We start from the raw sequence: 11,556 nt of genomic DNA on the forward strand, positions 1-11,556 counted from the left end.
CAGGGATGGGGCATCCACCACCTCTCTGGGCAACCTGGGCCAGTGTTTCACCACCCTCAGCGTAAAAAATTTCTTCCTTATATCTAGTCTAAATCTACCCCTCTTTAGTTTAAAGCCGTTCCCCCTTGTCCTGTCGCAACAGGCCCTGCTAAAAAGTTTGCCGCCATCTTTTTTATAAGCCCCCTTTAAGCACTGACAGGCTGCAATAAGGTCTCCCCAGAGCCTTCTCTTCTCCAGGCTGAACAACCCCAACTCTCTCAGCCTTTCTCCATAGCAGAGGTGTTCCATCCCCCTGATCATTTTTGTGGCCCTCCTCTGGACCCACTCCAACAGGTCTGTGTCTTTCCCGTGCTGAGGGGTCCAGAGCTTAAGAAAGATTCTATTCTATGATTCTATGATCAAAACAGACCAGCAAGTCTTCTCCCCACAACAGCGCAGCAACACTCTTCTCCCCAAAACTCATCTCTTGTCAGATGCTGTAGAGTAACATAAAATTGCCAAGAACTGGATCCGAAAAAGCATTAGGAACCTCAAACTTAGCCCCACAGTACTTATCTTGGAAGTTCCCACATTTCCAAAGGGCCACACCCATGAAAGAGTTGTCTAGCCTCCCGAAGTGTTGCATGGAGTGGTCTAGGAGCCTCAGAATAGGACCCCAAACCAGCAGCATGCAGCTCCCAAGACCTAGGCAACAAAAAAACCTGCCAAATGCTGGTGTGGGACTTTGATACTTGATTCTGCCTCAGGGCAGAAGGAAGACACTTCTATCCACGTGGAAGACACGCATCCAAAATCTTCTCCTGAAGGCAGATAGCCCCTCTTAAAAACTGAACAAACCTCACCTTTTTCTTTCTGAAACCTGGCTCTGGGCATGAGAAACGTGTGTGAAGGAGACTTTTCCCATCCATGCATCATTGGTAGTGGGGAATGCAGTCATCTAGGGTTGATTCTTGGGAGACCCAGAGTTGGTTCCTTCCTGTGTCTCTTAAACATTCATTGGATACCTCTAAAAACCGTCGTAGGAGCAAGATATCTCAACTTCACTTTACTTGACTCAGTGGGTACATTTGTCTGATATTTTAACTTCTTTTCTATATAAAAAGAGAAATTGTGAGTTGGTCATTTTTCTGTATGTCCAGGATCTGGATGGACTGGAGGTGATCGGTAAAGGGCAGCCTTTCACATCTGTCTCAACAGAGCCTTTTCCACGTTCCACCACTTCTGAAGAGTCTGAGTCCCTGTAAGTTTTACTTCATGGCAGAAATAAAGAATTTTGAGTACGTACCATCTGTCTGTAAGGGTATCCTTAACCGTCCTTATCCAGAACGCAGAGGAGTCTCCACTGGGGCACAATAAAAGGCATGTTCTAATATTAAAGTCACCAGATTTAGGAATCAAGCAGTTCCCTTGTGCCTTGGGGCCTCGTGCCTAAAGAGCAAAAATCAAAGAGAAGGTTTTTTTTGAGGCCCTTCCTCCAGTCTTCCCTCTGCGTGGGTCCAGAGCTTACATTCGGCAGGGTGGGGATTCTGCTCTAAATTACCTCCATCTGGCTGTCTTTTTCCAGCCTTCCACTTCCATCACCAATTTGCCTTTTTTCCCCGTCCTGTCCATCTGTAACAGGCACAACCCGAGGGCCTGTTCTCCTTATTCACTCATGTACCCTCAGCCTTCCTTAGGCAGGTATCATTCTTTAATGTTCTGGGTGTCCTCTCCTTGATGGTGACGAGTCGCTAGCTGGAGTTTACCGCATCTGCAGGGCTCTGTCCCTAAAGAGATGATGTGGAAGAGCATTAATTGGGATTATTTCTTATAAGGTCTTACAAATCACCCATGGTTCTCCCCTCTCTGAAAGTGAATTTGACTCCATGAAAACGCTGGCTCTTTTTTTCTTTAGCAGTGACTCCTTAAGGGACTACCCTGATGTGGTTCCAGAAGCGGTAGTGGGTCCATCTTTATATTTCTGTGGCCAGCCTGCTCGTTGGATCAACTGCACCACTCCTTGCAGGGTAATTGTGCGCTTTTTATTGTTTAGTCAAGCTAAGCCTGCTTGAGTTCCCAAGTCGCAGCTGTACGATGAGTGTCGCTCCCAGGCCAGAGAATGGGGGATTTATTCCGAGCGTAATAGAGTATCCCTACATTTCCTCTGGAGAGATCTAGGAACAGAAGGGGTTGCTCTCTCTGTGGCGCGAAGCTCAGATTCCCAGGCTCTCTCTGTATAATGGCCGCTTCATTGGACCTGCCTTACAAATTCTCCTACCAACGCTCAACCCCTTATTTGCGGTATGACTTCAGGCAAGATAAATCCTGCCAGATAGAGTACAAATAGTTAGCTGTCTTTTTTTCCTCTTCCTTGTAGGATGAAATTGGCATTGCTGCCCGGCTCACCTTTGAGACTTTGGCTGGTGAGAAAGCTGAAAGCTCCCTGACGGTGAGCAGTGATGGCACAACTGCCGTCTGGTATAACTGGGTGAGGCTTCCCCAGCAGATTCCCTCCAGAGAAACCAAGGGGCAGAGGATGCAGTGTTTTTACTTTGATACCAGACCAGGTATGAGAGCCGCTGATCTCCGAGACCTTTGTACATAGACCAGAGATCAAGTATTCAGGAGTTGTCTGCGATGCTGAGTCTGACTAGTGGCAGAGCAAGCCTGTTGGGTGATTCTCCTCAGGAAGCCACCCTGGGTGTCAGAGCTGACTCACACCAAAAGAGGTGTGCGAGGCAGATCCCTTTCGTGGGACTTGAAGGAAAGGAGGTTGCTCCTACACTGAATGTAAATGGGTGGAATATTGAGAAGTGAATCATTTTCTGATGGCAAACTGGGCATGATCTGCCAGAGAGAGTACTGAGCTTGCTGTAAAAGGAGCGTGCGGTGGAAATAACACCAGTTCAGTAACATGGTGACTGAGAGTAAATCTGGAAGGAGAAAAATAGCTGGATGAAGTGTGATAACCAGCTAAGCTATGGGAAAAGAGTCTCTTACAGAGATAAAGACACTCGGGGTGGGGCTGGAAAAGGGTCAAGTTAACCAGGTGCTTTCTTGCAGACCGATGCATTTTCTCTCTTATTTCAGGGGTAATTTTGCCCGGGGAAACTAGGAAGTTTTCCTTTCTTTTCAAGTCAGAGAGAGCAGGCATTTTCAGCGAGTCCTGGGAATTTAGGACACATCCTCTGTTATTAGGAGGAGCTCTGCTGCAGGTGACCCTTTGGGGAATTGCTGTGTATGAGGATAAATTGGCTGACCTCAGAGAGAAGCTGGAGGTAACCAAGCATGTAACTGGGTAACTGTGAGCTTTGAACTTAATACGCAAAAAGAGGATAAGGGTGGGAGTGGATGACATGGTATTTTTATTGCTATGCAATTAGGGCTGAGAGCAAGATGATTATTTATTTGCAGAACATCTGTACATACTTGAGCAGGTTTGCTAAATAAAATGGAAGAACTCTGCAGTCTATTGTAATGTTGTTAATAAAGACGTGATTGTGTCTCCTAAACTGTTCACACTGGTCCTTTAAAGAATGAATTTTCTGTTGGTAATGGATTTCATTAGTTACTTAGTGGGGATGGGATTATGTGTCGTACGCTATGATATCAGTTAAGGTACAAATTGAAAATTACACTACGCTTTGAAAAGTATAGTATGGGGGGGATTTGTGGGGTTTGTTTGAAAAGCTCTTGCAAGTATTGCTTTGCTTCGTGGGGCTTGCAGTTATTCTTGTCCTTGAAACCCTATACAACGTATACATGTGGCTACTAGCGTGGGTGTGAATTTGTTTGTGTGTCTGTATATGGAACGGGGACTCACACGTGTTGTTCTTCTTGTGGTGCCTCAGAGTGACCTGGCTGCTCAAGAAGGTGCTACTATAGTAGAAGAGAGTCTGAAGGAACTTCTTGTCCGAATTCGGACCCCAGAGCGCACCGCATCTCCTGTGGGTGCCTATGCCACAGAGGAAGAGTTGTTCCACCAGAAGAATCCGGAGGTGATGTTTGCTGTTTGATGGGCTACATAACTGAAATAGCAGGGAGGGAAGACCCGTGGGGCTGGTGCATCCCTGGGTTTCTGGAGGCTGGCATAGTCTGCCATGGTAGCTTTAACAACTAGGTTTGTAGAGGAAAGGCATAGCTCATTTCACCGTTTACCTTTTCCCTGTTATCACAGTTGCATTATCAGCATCGAGTGGTAAAGCAGCTGCATGAACTATGGAGGCAGCACATGACTGTTCCTTCAGCCTTTGAGGAGAAAGTGCCCTCGGGCCAGAAGAGGACTGCGGAGGACGTGCAGTACCAGGAGAGTACCTCAGAGGCTCTCCCTGCTCAGAGCAGCACCACAGGGGTCCCAGGTTGGAAGAACACACTTGAGGAGGCTCCGAGTCAAATGACGAATGTGGAGGGGGAAGAACTATGCCCCTCAGGATGGAACTTCTCCTTTGAGGACTTTAAGCAGGTGTTCACCCCTGTTCCCTCTACTGCTATGACAAGCTGATGGTGTTGTCATTTCCCTACAAATAGCCTGGTGTACCCCAGTGTGAGCCCACCCAAAGGTCTGCTTCCAATGTGCTGTGAGTTAGAGACGATTTATGATGTGCGTCACAGAAAATCACTACAGCTCTGCTGACCACACCCTCAGTGCTCTTGTAAAGAGATTCCCAAGAGAGACTTTGAGGGCTGCTGTGTGAAGAAGAAAAGAGAACCGCACAATGTAATAGATATTTTAAGCTCTTCCCCCATTAGCTTTCTGTCATCCCAGGACTGAATGTGGGGGGCAGGCTAATCCTACAGCCTCCTGTGGCTTCCCCAAGGGCTCCTCTCCTTGGAGAGTCCTTCCTATTCATCAGAGCACTAAGGGGGCACTCATGACAGGCTGTGGACAAAGTATAGACCTCCCTAGATTAAAGCAAGAGTGGTTTGGATTCTGTCAGCGCAGTTTTTCTGTAGTGCTCTCTTGGAAACCTCTCTGCTGCTTTTATAACTAATCTTTACTTCGGGGCCTTCTAGCTCGCTAGAATCCCTGTTCTCCAGCACACCTGTGACCTTGCAAAGGGGCTTACTGTGAATCTCGCTGAGGGGTCTGGCACTGCTCCCCAGATCTTGGGTTGCCTGTGCACCTTGGCCAAATCCCAGCCCTGTAGGAGGCCACACCTGGGTGTGTAAGTGCTCAGTGCAGCCTGGTTTCAGACTGGCGTCCAGGAAGAGAGCCGTGGCGTGCTCTGTTGAGCTCAGGGTCCACGGACTGGGAATGAAGACTGAGAGGAAGCGCTCGCTCCACGGACCCTGTGTTTTCTTTCACATCAGGCTATAAAGTCAATCCCCAAGGAGGAGCAGCGAGAAGAAGCACTGACCCAGCTCAATAAGGCAGCGCTGGAGCTGTGTGTTGAACAGAGGCCAACTCAGTCAGACCTTTTGTATCAAACCTGGTGCGTTACCTTTGCAAGATAAACCTTGTAAATGCATCGTGTGATCAACAGCCTTAGCCAGCTCTGTTGCAAGCGTTGTGATTCAGAGTGCAGATAATTATATGAGGTCTAGAAGTCTTCTTTACACTCTGGTTTTTTATAGATTAATTGTAGCAGCAGTCTAGGACCCAAATGCCTTTTTTTTCTTTTTTTTTTTTTTTTTCCCTGGAGATAAGTTTAGAATAGTAAATTCATGTAATTTTGGGGAGTATACAAGATTATTTCTGGCAAGATTATTCTAGTCTATGTTTATGAAACCTTTGGGTAATTTTCTGTACCCTTTTACTCAGATAGACTGTATGAGGGAAGATACAGTTCTCTGTTCTTTACTCAGGCTTTCAGACTGTAAACATATCAACAGCTTTCAGTTGCTTCTAAATTAGAAGGGTGCAGGTTCCTCTTAAACAGAGAGCAGGTCGATGCTGATTTACCGACATGTGTCATGTTGAAGAGCAGGAGATCTAGTTTCACAGTATTATTTATGGGTCCATATGAGCCCATTGGTTTGCAAACCATTGAGACCTCAGAAGGCTCGGACGTGAGGAAAGAAATTGAGCATCCCTCTGCACAGCTTTTCAGATGGTGGGTGCTAGTTTATTGGTTTAGTTGGGCAGAACAGCTCTCAGCTGTAGGGTGCCTTCACTCCTGGGCACAGGGTAAAACAAGATGGCAATTGCTGTACTTGTCGCCCTTCTGATTCTGATGCTTTTCTCAGTCTCCAGCTGTGGCGTGAAACAATTGATGGTCTGGTGAGTCACTCTCTGAAGCTGAGATCCCTGCTTGGCTTGCCTGAGAAGGATGCCTATGTAGATGTTGTTCCAGAGGAAACGGGTAAATGGTAGTTTTAGCACAGCAACCGGTTTCTGTGGACTGTTGGAAATCCAGAAAACGTGCTGAATTTCAACTGAAATGGCAACGTCAGCAGTTTCCCCTCAAACCTTTTATAACAAAACGCGTCAGAAAAAAAGGCAGATTGTGTGATACTAATTGTGATCTGTGGTTTGGTGTCATGAAAAAAACACCGCACAAATAAGCCTTTTAATTTAGCTAGATGTAGCCATGGTTTTCACACAGACTAACCCGGAAAACCCTATCTCACTATTAGCTGTTTTACAGGCTCGTTCTGATACATGTCTGAGACCTGTTCATTCCTTATTTAAACGAAGTACTCTTCAAGGTATTGTTTTTCAGTGCAGTACAGCTCAGATTAATAAAAAGAGGAAAATACACTGCAAAAGTAATATACTTCCACTGCATGAGTGCAGCGGGCTTGTCTTTCTGGATGTGAAAATGTTGCTTTTGGGTAATAGAAATTCTTTCTTTTGTAGTGGAAGTAAAGCAACTTATAAAAGGAGGAAAGGGAGACAGAATAACCATTAGGAAAGAAGAGAGAAGGTCATTTGGTGGTAAGGATAAAGAAGGCAAAAAAAGAACCACAAAGACAGCAGAGAAAGAGGTATGTGTTGGGATGCCTGTTGAAATCTAAGTGCTGGGGACAGTGTGACCCGTTCTGAGGTTGTGTATCCTGAGTTTGAACTGATTTCCAACCCAGTGAAAGAGGTGCTGCTTCTGGGAGGTGCATCTCGCCACAATCTGAAAGGTGTTCTGGCCTATGTCACTTTTTTTTTCTGTCTGTCCCTGAATAGGAACGTCCAAGCAGCAGAAAGTTAAAAGATGAGAAAAAGCTGAAATCTTCCACTTCATCGCAGGAGTTGAAAGAGGGAGCACAGCTCGTGGAAGCTGTACCTACAGATAGAGTGGAACCTCCCCAGGAGCAGGTGGACCCTATTTTGTTTGGGACATACCAGGAGAAACTTTATATTGAAGTGAGTCTGACCAAAGCTTATATCTTTGTTTCTAGTTTTTGTTCTTTGCTTCTAAGCTTACGTTGAAGCTTAGGTGGAGAGGCAAACGCATTTTGTTAAACTCAGAAAACTGACAAACGTATGTCTGTGATTCTGTAGCAAGGCAAGTGTGAAATACAAAGTAAGATGTCCTTTATTCCAGCCTGGAATCTGTTAACGTAAATCCAGCCATCACATAGCCACATGCGGGATTTCTATCTGGGATGTCTTTAGCATGCTTGCAGACTCTTGAGGGATCAGCAGAATTAATTGTATCTCGGATAACGTTAAACACACTTCATAGCCAGAAAAGTTATTACTAGAGCTAAGCTCTGTTAGCAGGCAGCCACTTTTATGTGGTTGTGTGCATGCCCGTACGTTAACGTGCTCCTGCGTGAGAAACCATCTCTCTGTCTGTCGGTCTCGTCATCAGGACTTCTTCACGTGTTTTCACTGCAACTATCTTCTGTTAATTTCTGCTGCAGGTTTATGGGCTGCTGGATTCAATGGTGAGCAAAATGGTTTCTTTATTTGAGGAACTAAAGAAAAAAGATGCTCTAAAGTGGGAGAGCGAAGCCCTTTGTAACTAGAAATAAACTTACTTTTAAAAAATAAATAACCATATTTACACAGATCAAGTGGAGATTCTTCTTTCTGAAGTGATGCAGTGATTACAAATACTGGGGTGCCTCTTTTCTGACATGCTCTGATGTGGGACTGTTGCTAGATCATCTGTTACTTCTACAGATGATCGCTTGCCAAGGAGACAAGGCAAGAAATATCACAGCCTCAGAAACTGTTAAGACTAGAAAATACTGGCATTTCTGCTAAGGAAGAAGAATTTAAAAGTGCCAGTCAACATGAGATATGTCTTATTCTTTGTTTCTCGATCTTGCTTGGCTAGCAGGCGAGTGAGCAGAGAGTGTCCCTTGTACTCATGAGCCCAAGCACCAGGACAGTAACTTAGAAAAATCCATCCCATTTTTGATCATATTCTTGACTGCTTGTCCAGTCTCCTCTCGGGACTCGCTGACAGCAGGCTTCTCTGAGGCATTCAGGATCCTGATGAAAACGCACTGTCCCAAGGGGTGTGCCACCCTGCCTGGTTCTGCACCCATGAGTTTTTCTTGTGCTGATCTTGCCACCTCTTTCCATCCAGCTCAATGTGCCCGTGCCCATGCCCCATTCTGAGCCAGCTCTTACTTGCTTCTTTCCAAGACTAATCACTCTTGAATTAAAATGAGTGAAATTCATGCCGTAAATACTGTGAGCACGGTTAGGCCTTGTGTTGGAGCCATCCATCCTGCCTCTGTCAGCCTGCGTGTGCGCCTGGGCTTATCACCGCCGTCTGTCTGGGTTTCCTTGTGCATCATGGCTGGAATGGGGTTTTTCGTGGAAGCATCCCAAGTCTGAGCGTCGCATGCTCTGCAGCTGGGCTTGGGTCGGAGCAGGCTTCCAAGGCAGGGTCCCTCTTGACCTGGCATCAAGAGAGACCTGGCGTATGTCAGTAAAGTGCCATCTTCCTGCTAAAGCAGCTGGACGGCATTCCCCGGAGAGGCTTTGGCCCTGTGGAGAAATGACATCAGTGTAGATTATTAATTTAGGTTCGTGATACCTTTGGGGTTCTTAGGCGGCAGATGCATATCCGTGCTGAGCACTGCTGTTACAAATTCTGTGCATCGCTGCGCAGTTGCACCAGGCGTGTGTGCCTCAGGCACGAGCTCTTTTACATTGGCAGCCACGCTGACGCGTAGCGTAACTGTTCCTTCTGCAGAACTGTTTTCTCTTGCTTTCTCATTTTAACTCGTGCTGTCTCTGGGGAGAGGAATATATTCTTCCCATTGGCTCCCAGCATTACCATGGCAAAATGCAGCTTATTTTTTTTTTGCCAGGTGAGGCCCTTCGTGTTTCGAGATCCTTTCTCTTATTCTCTTAAGGGGAAGCACTTCGGCTTCATTTTTTTTTTTTTTTTGCTGGCCAGGTGAGGCCCTTCGTGTTTCGAGATCCTTTCTCTTAGCATGGTCAGGGGAAGCACTTCGGCTTCTGTGGAAGCCAGAAGTCTCTTCTGGCTTAGCGGGCACGAACCCACAAAGGGAATGTCTCTGCTCAGCATTACTGTAGCGAGAATTTCAGCAACATTTTGAGAATTAGGAGGAAAAAGGCCTGAAGTTGGGGTGTGTCTCACAGGCTCTGACAATAGCTCCTGCCTCCCTGGAGATGATTATCAGCTTGTGAATCTGCCCAACTCAAACAGCTCGAGCCATCTGTTTCTAGACAAGAGGGAGTCTGCACATTATAGAGGCAACGTGATTGTCTCAAAGGCAGGAATACTTTTATCTGGTAGCCTCACCTTACGAGATGGCAAAGCCCATTCACAGGATCCGTGCCTCCAGTCCAGCCTATAGAGACCAGGCTCCATGTGTAGCTCTACTCACAGGAAAACTGGTTAATATGAAGACAGGTAGATGGGAGTTTCGCATCAGTCATGTACTGTGGAAGCATGTCCTAGGCTGGTCTCCCCTTCCGCGGGAGGAGCCTGGTGGCACAGGGTGGGTGGCGTAAGAACTTCTGCAAAGGAGAACAAACCTGAATGCTGTGAATAGTCTTAATTTTTTGAAATAAATATCGCCAGTGCCTCTTGCAGCCTTGGACAAGAGTGTCCTCAAGGGATGAGGTACACGCAGCGCACAGGAAGGGATGTGCTGGGCCAACAAGAGCGATACTCTGCCGTCTGGCTGCTGCAGCTTTCTCCAGCCAGCTGCCTTTCTTCCCCGCCCCCCCCTTTGCATTGATTTGTGGAAGTTACATGACTGGAACTGCAGTGGAATTAGAGCTGGCTTCCACGGAACACCTTTAGAAACATGTACCCCTCGTTCACAGGCCTGGTGTGAGATGTGGGTTCTGTCGTTAGAGCAGAGACCCTCAGGACTGGTCAGCCCTGCGCTCTGAAGGACACGTGGATGCTCCAGTCCCTATAATGCCAAGTCCTAGCAGCCAGACAAGGAGCGTATTCCTTCTCCTCTCCCAAATGTGGGCGTTATTTGTATTAGTGTTAATAATTTGTGTTGTGTTTGCTAAATAACCGAGGTGAGCGACCTTCCTGGCCTTGGGAGTTATATACCAAACCCATCACGTGAGCCGGGGCCTGAAGACACCGTAACTATTAGAGAGGCCAGGAAGGGGGATTCCAGGAAAATGCTGCAAACAGAAGGTGACAGCAGATTTCCAGAGGCTTCTCAGTGGCAGAGGGGGTCTGGGTGAGCAGCTGGCTTGTGCCAGGGCTGAGGGAAATCAGCTTTAGAGCCTTGCTGGGTCCCCCTTCCTACGGCGGGGTTGTGGGCCACCTAGCAAAGCAAACCCCATGTTTGTACAGCTCCGCTGCAGCTCGTAGGGTGTTGTCCCTATGGAGAGGTTCACTTTGCTTATAAAAAAATCAGTGCCTGAAGAGGGGCAAGCTGGCTGCCTCAGCCGTCTGACGCAGGTGAACCGGGAGCACTGGGAACAGAGGAAGAAGGAGGCCTGGGTCTCAGGCAACCGTGAAGAATGCCTCCCACCGCCCAAACTGGGATGTTCTCCAGGTCGACCTGGAGGATGGTTTGGATGCTGGAGGTGTTCTTCTCACAGGCTGCAGCTGGGAGTGGGACTAGATGCACATTCAGCTTGCACGGCCAGAGCCTGTTGGGAAAGTCAGGCTGATGAGATCTGCAAAGCTCCTGGAGGCATATGGCCTCCCCGTTGCCTTCTCCTCGCGACCCAAGGCAGGACCTGCAGACCTTCAGTGCCAGGGCCTGGGGCAAGAGGAGTCTCAGCTCTGCGCTTTGCACGGCGGGAGCATCAGCAGGAAGGCATGATCCCCCTCCAGAATGTCTCAGCACGCAGGAGATGCTTTCCATTATGGAAAATGTCAGTGATATTAAAAAGATTATATCTATCCATAATACTTGAAGGCCTGTCAGTGATTAAAATGGAAGGCAGAGGCCGGGAGAGAGGGGGTGGCATTGAAACGATCGAGAGACATGACTTATTTTGTCATGTCATCTGATGCCTCCCTCTCTCCCCCAGCCAGGCTCCGGTAGCTGTTCAGAGCAGGGGAAGAATCCGCTCCAAATTTAGATTCTGGCAAAAAAATTTTAACGAACCCAAATTGCAACCGTGGCCTTGGGTACCAGAGAGGGAGCTGCGTTATGGGGAGGGCGGGGAGGGTCGGCAGCCCTCGGAGGCGCTTCCCAGCCCGGGGACGTTGATTTCTGTCTGAAAATAAT

At 47.4% G+C, this 11,556-nt stretch overlaps 1 protein-coding gene across 1 annotated transcript in view; it reads left to right on the forward strand.

Annotated features, from left to right (window-relative positions):
- MYCBPAP (MYCBP associated protein) overlaps nt 1-7,919 on the forward strand; it is a 10,922-nt gene extending 3,003 nt beyond the window's left edge. Inside the window, exons 7-17 of the mRNA XM_019472172.1 lie at nt 1,140-1,240; nt 1,895-2,006; nt 2,357-2,546; nt 3,070-3,257; nt 3,831-3,977; nt 4,157-4,441; nt 5,290-5,411; nt 6,166-6,281; nt 6,779-6,906; nt 7,097-7,276; nt 7,780-7,919. Of these exons, the coding sequence (XP_019327717.1) occupies nt 1,140-1,240; nt 1,895-2,006; nt 2,357-2,546; nt 3,070-3,257; nt 3,831-3,977; nt 4,157-4,441; nt 5,290-5,411; nt 6,166-6,281; nt 6,779-6,906; nt 7,097-7,276; nt 7,780-7,884 (1,674 nt within the window). The 3' untranslated portion in view covers nt 7,885-7,919. The remainder of the gene's footprint in view (nt 1-1,139; nt 1,241-1,894; nt 2,007-2,356; nt 2,547-3,069; nt 3,258-3,830; nt 3,978-4,156; nt 4,442-5,289; nt 5,412-6,165; nt 6,282-6,778; nt 6,907-7,096; nt 7,277-7,779) is intronic.
- The last annotated feature ends 3,637 nt before the right edge of the window (nt 7,920-11,556 follow it).

This window comes from Aptenodytes forsteri, unplaced genomic scaffold (assembly GCF_000699145.1).
Source record: "Aptenodytes forsteri isolate BGI_AS27 unplaced genomic scaffold, ASM69914v1 Scaffold563, whole genome shotgun sequence".
NCBI lineage: Eukaryota > Metazoa > Chordata > Aves > Sphenisciformes > Spheniscidae > Aptenodytes > Aptenodytes forsteri.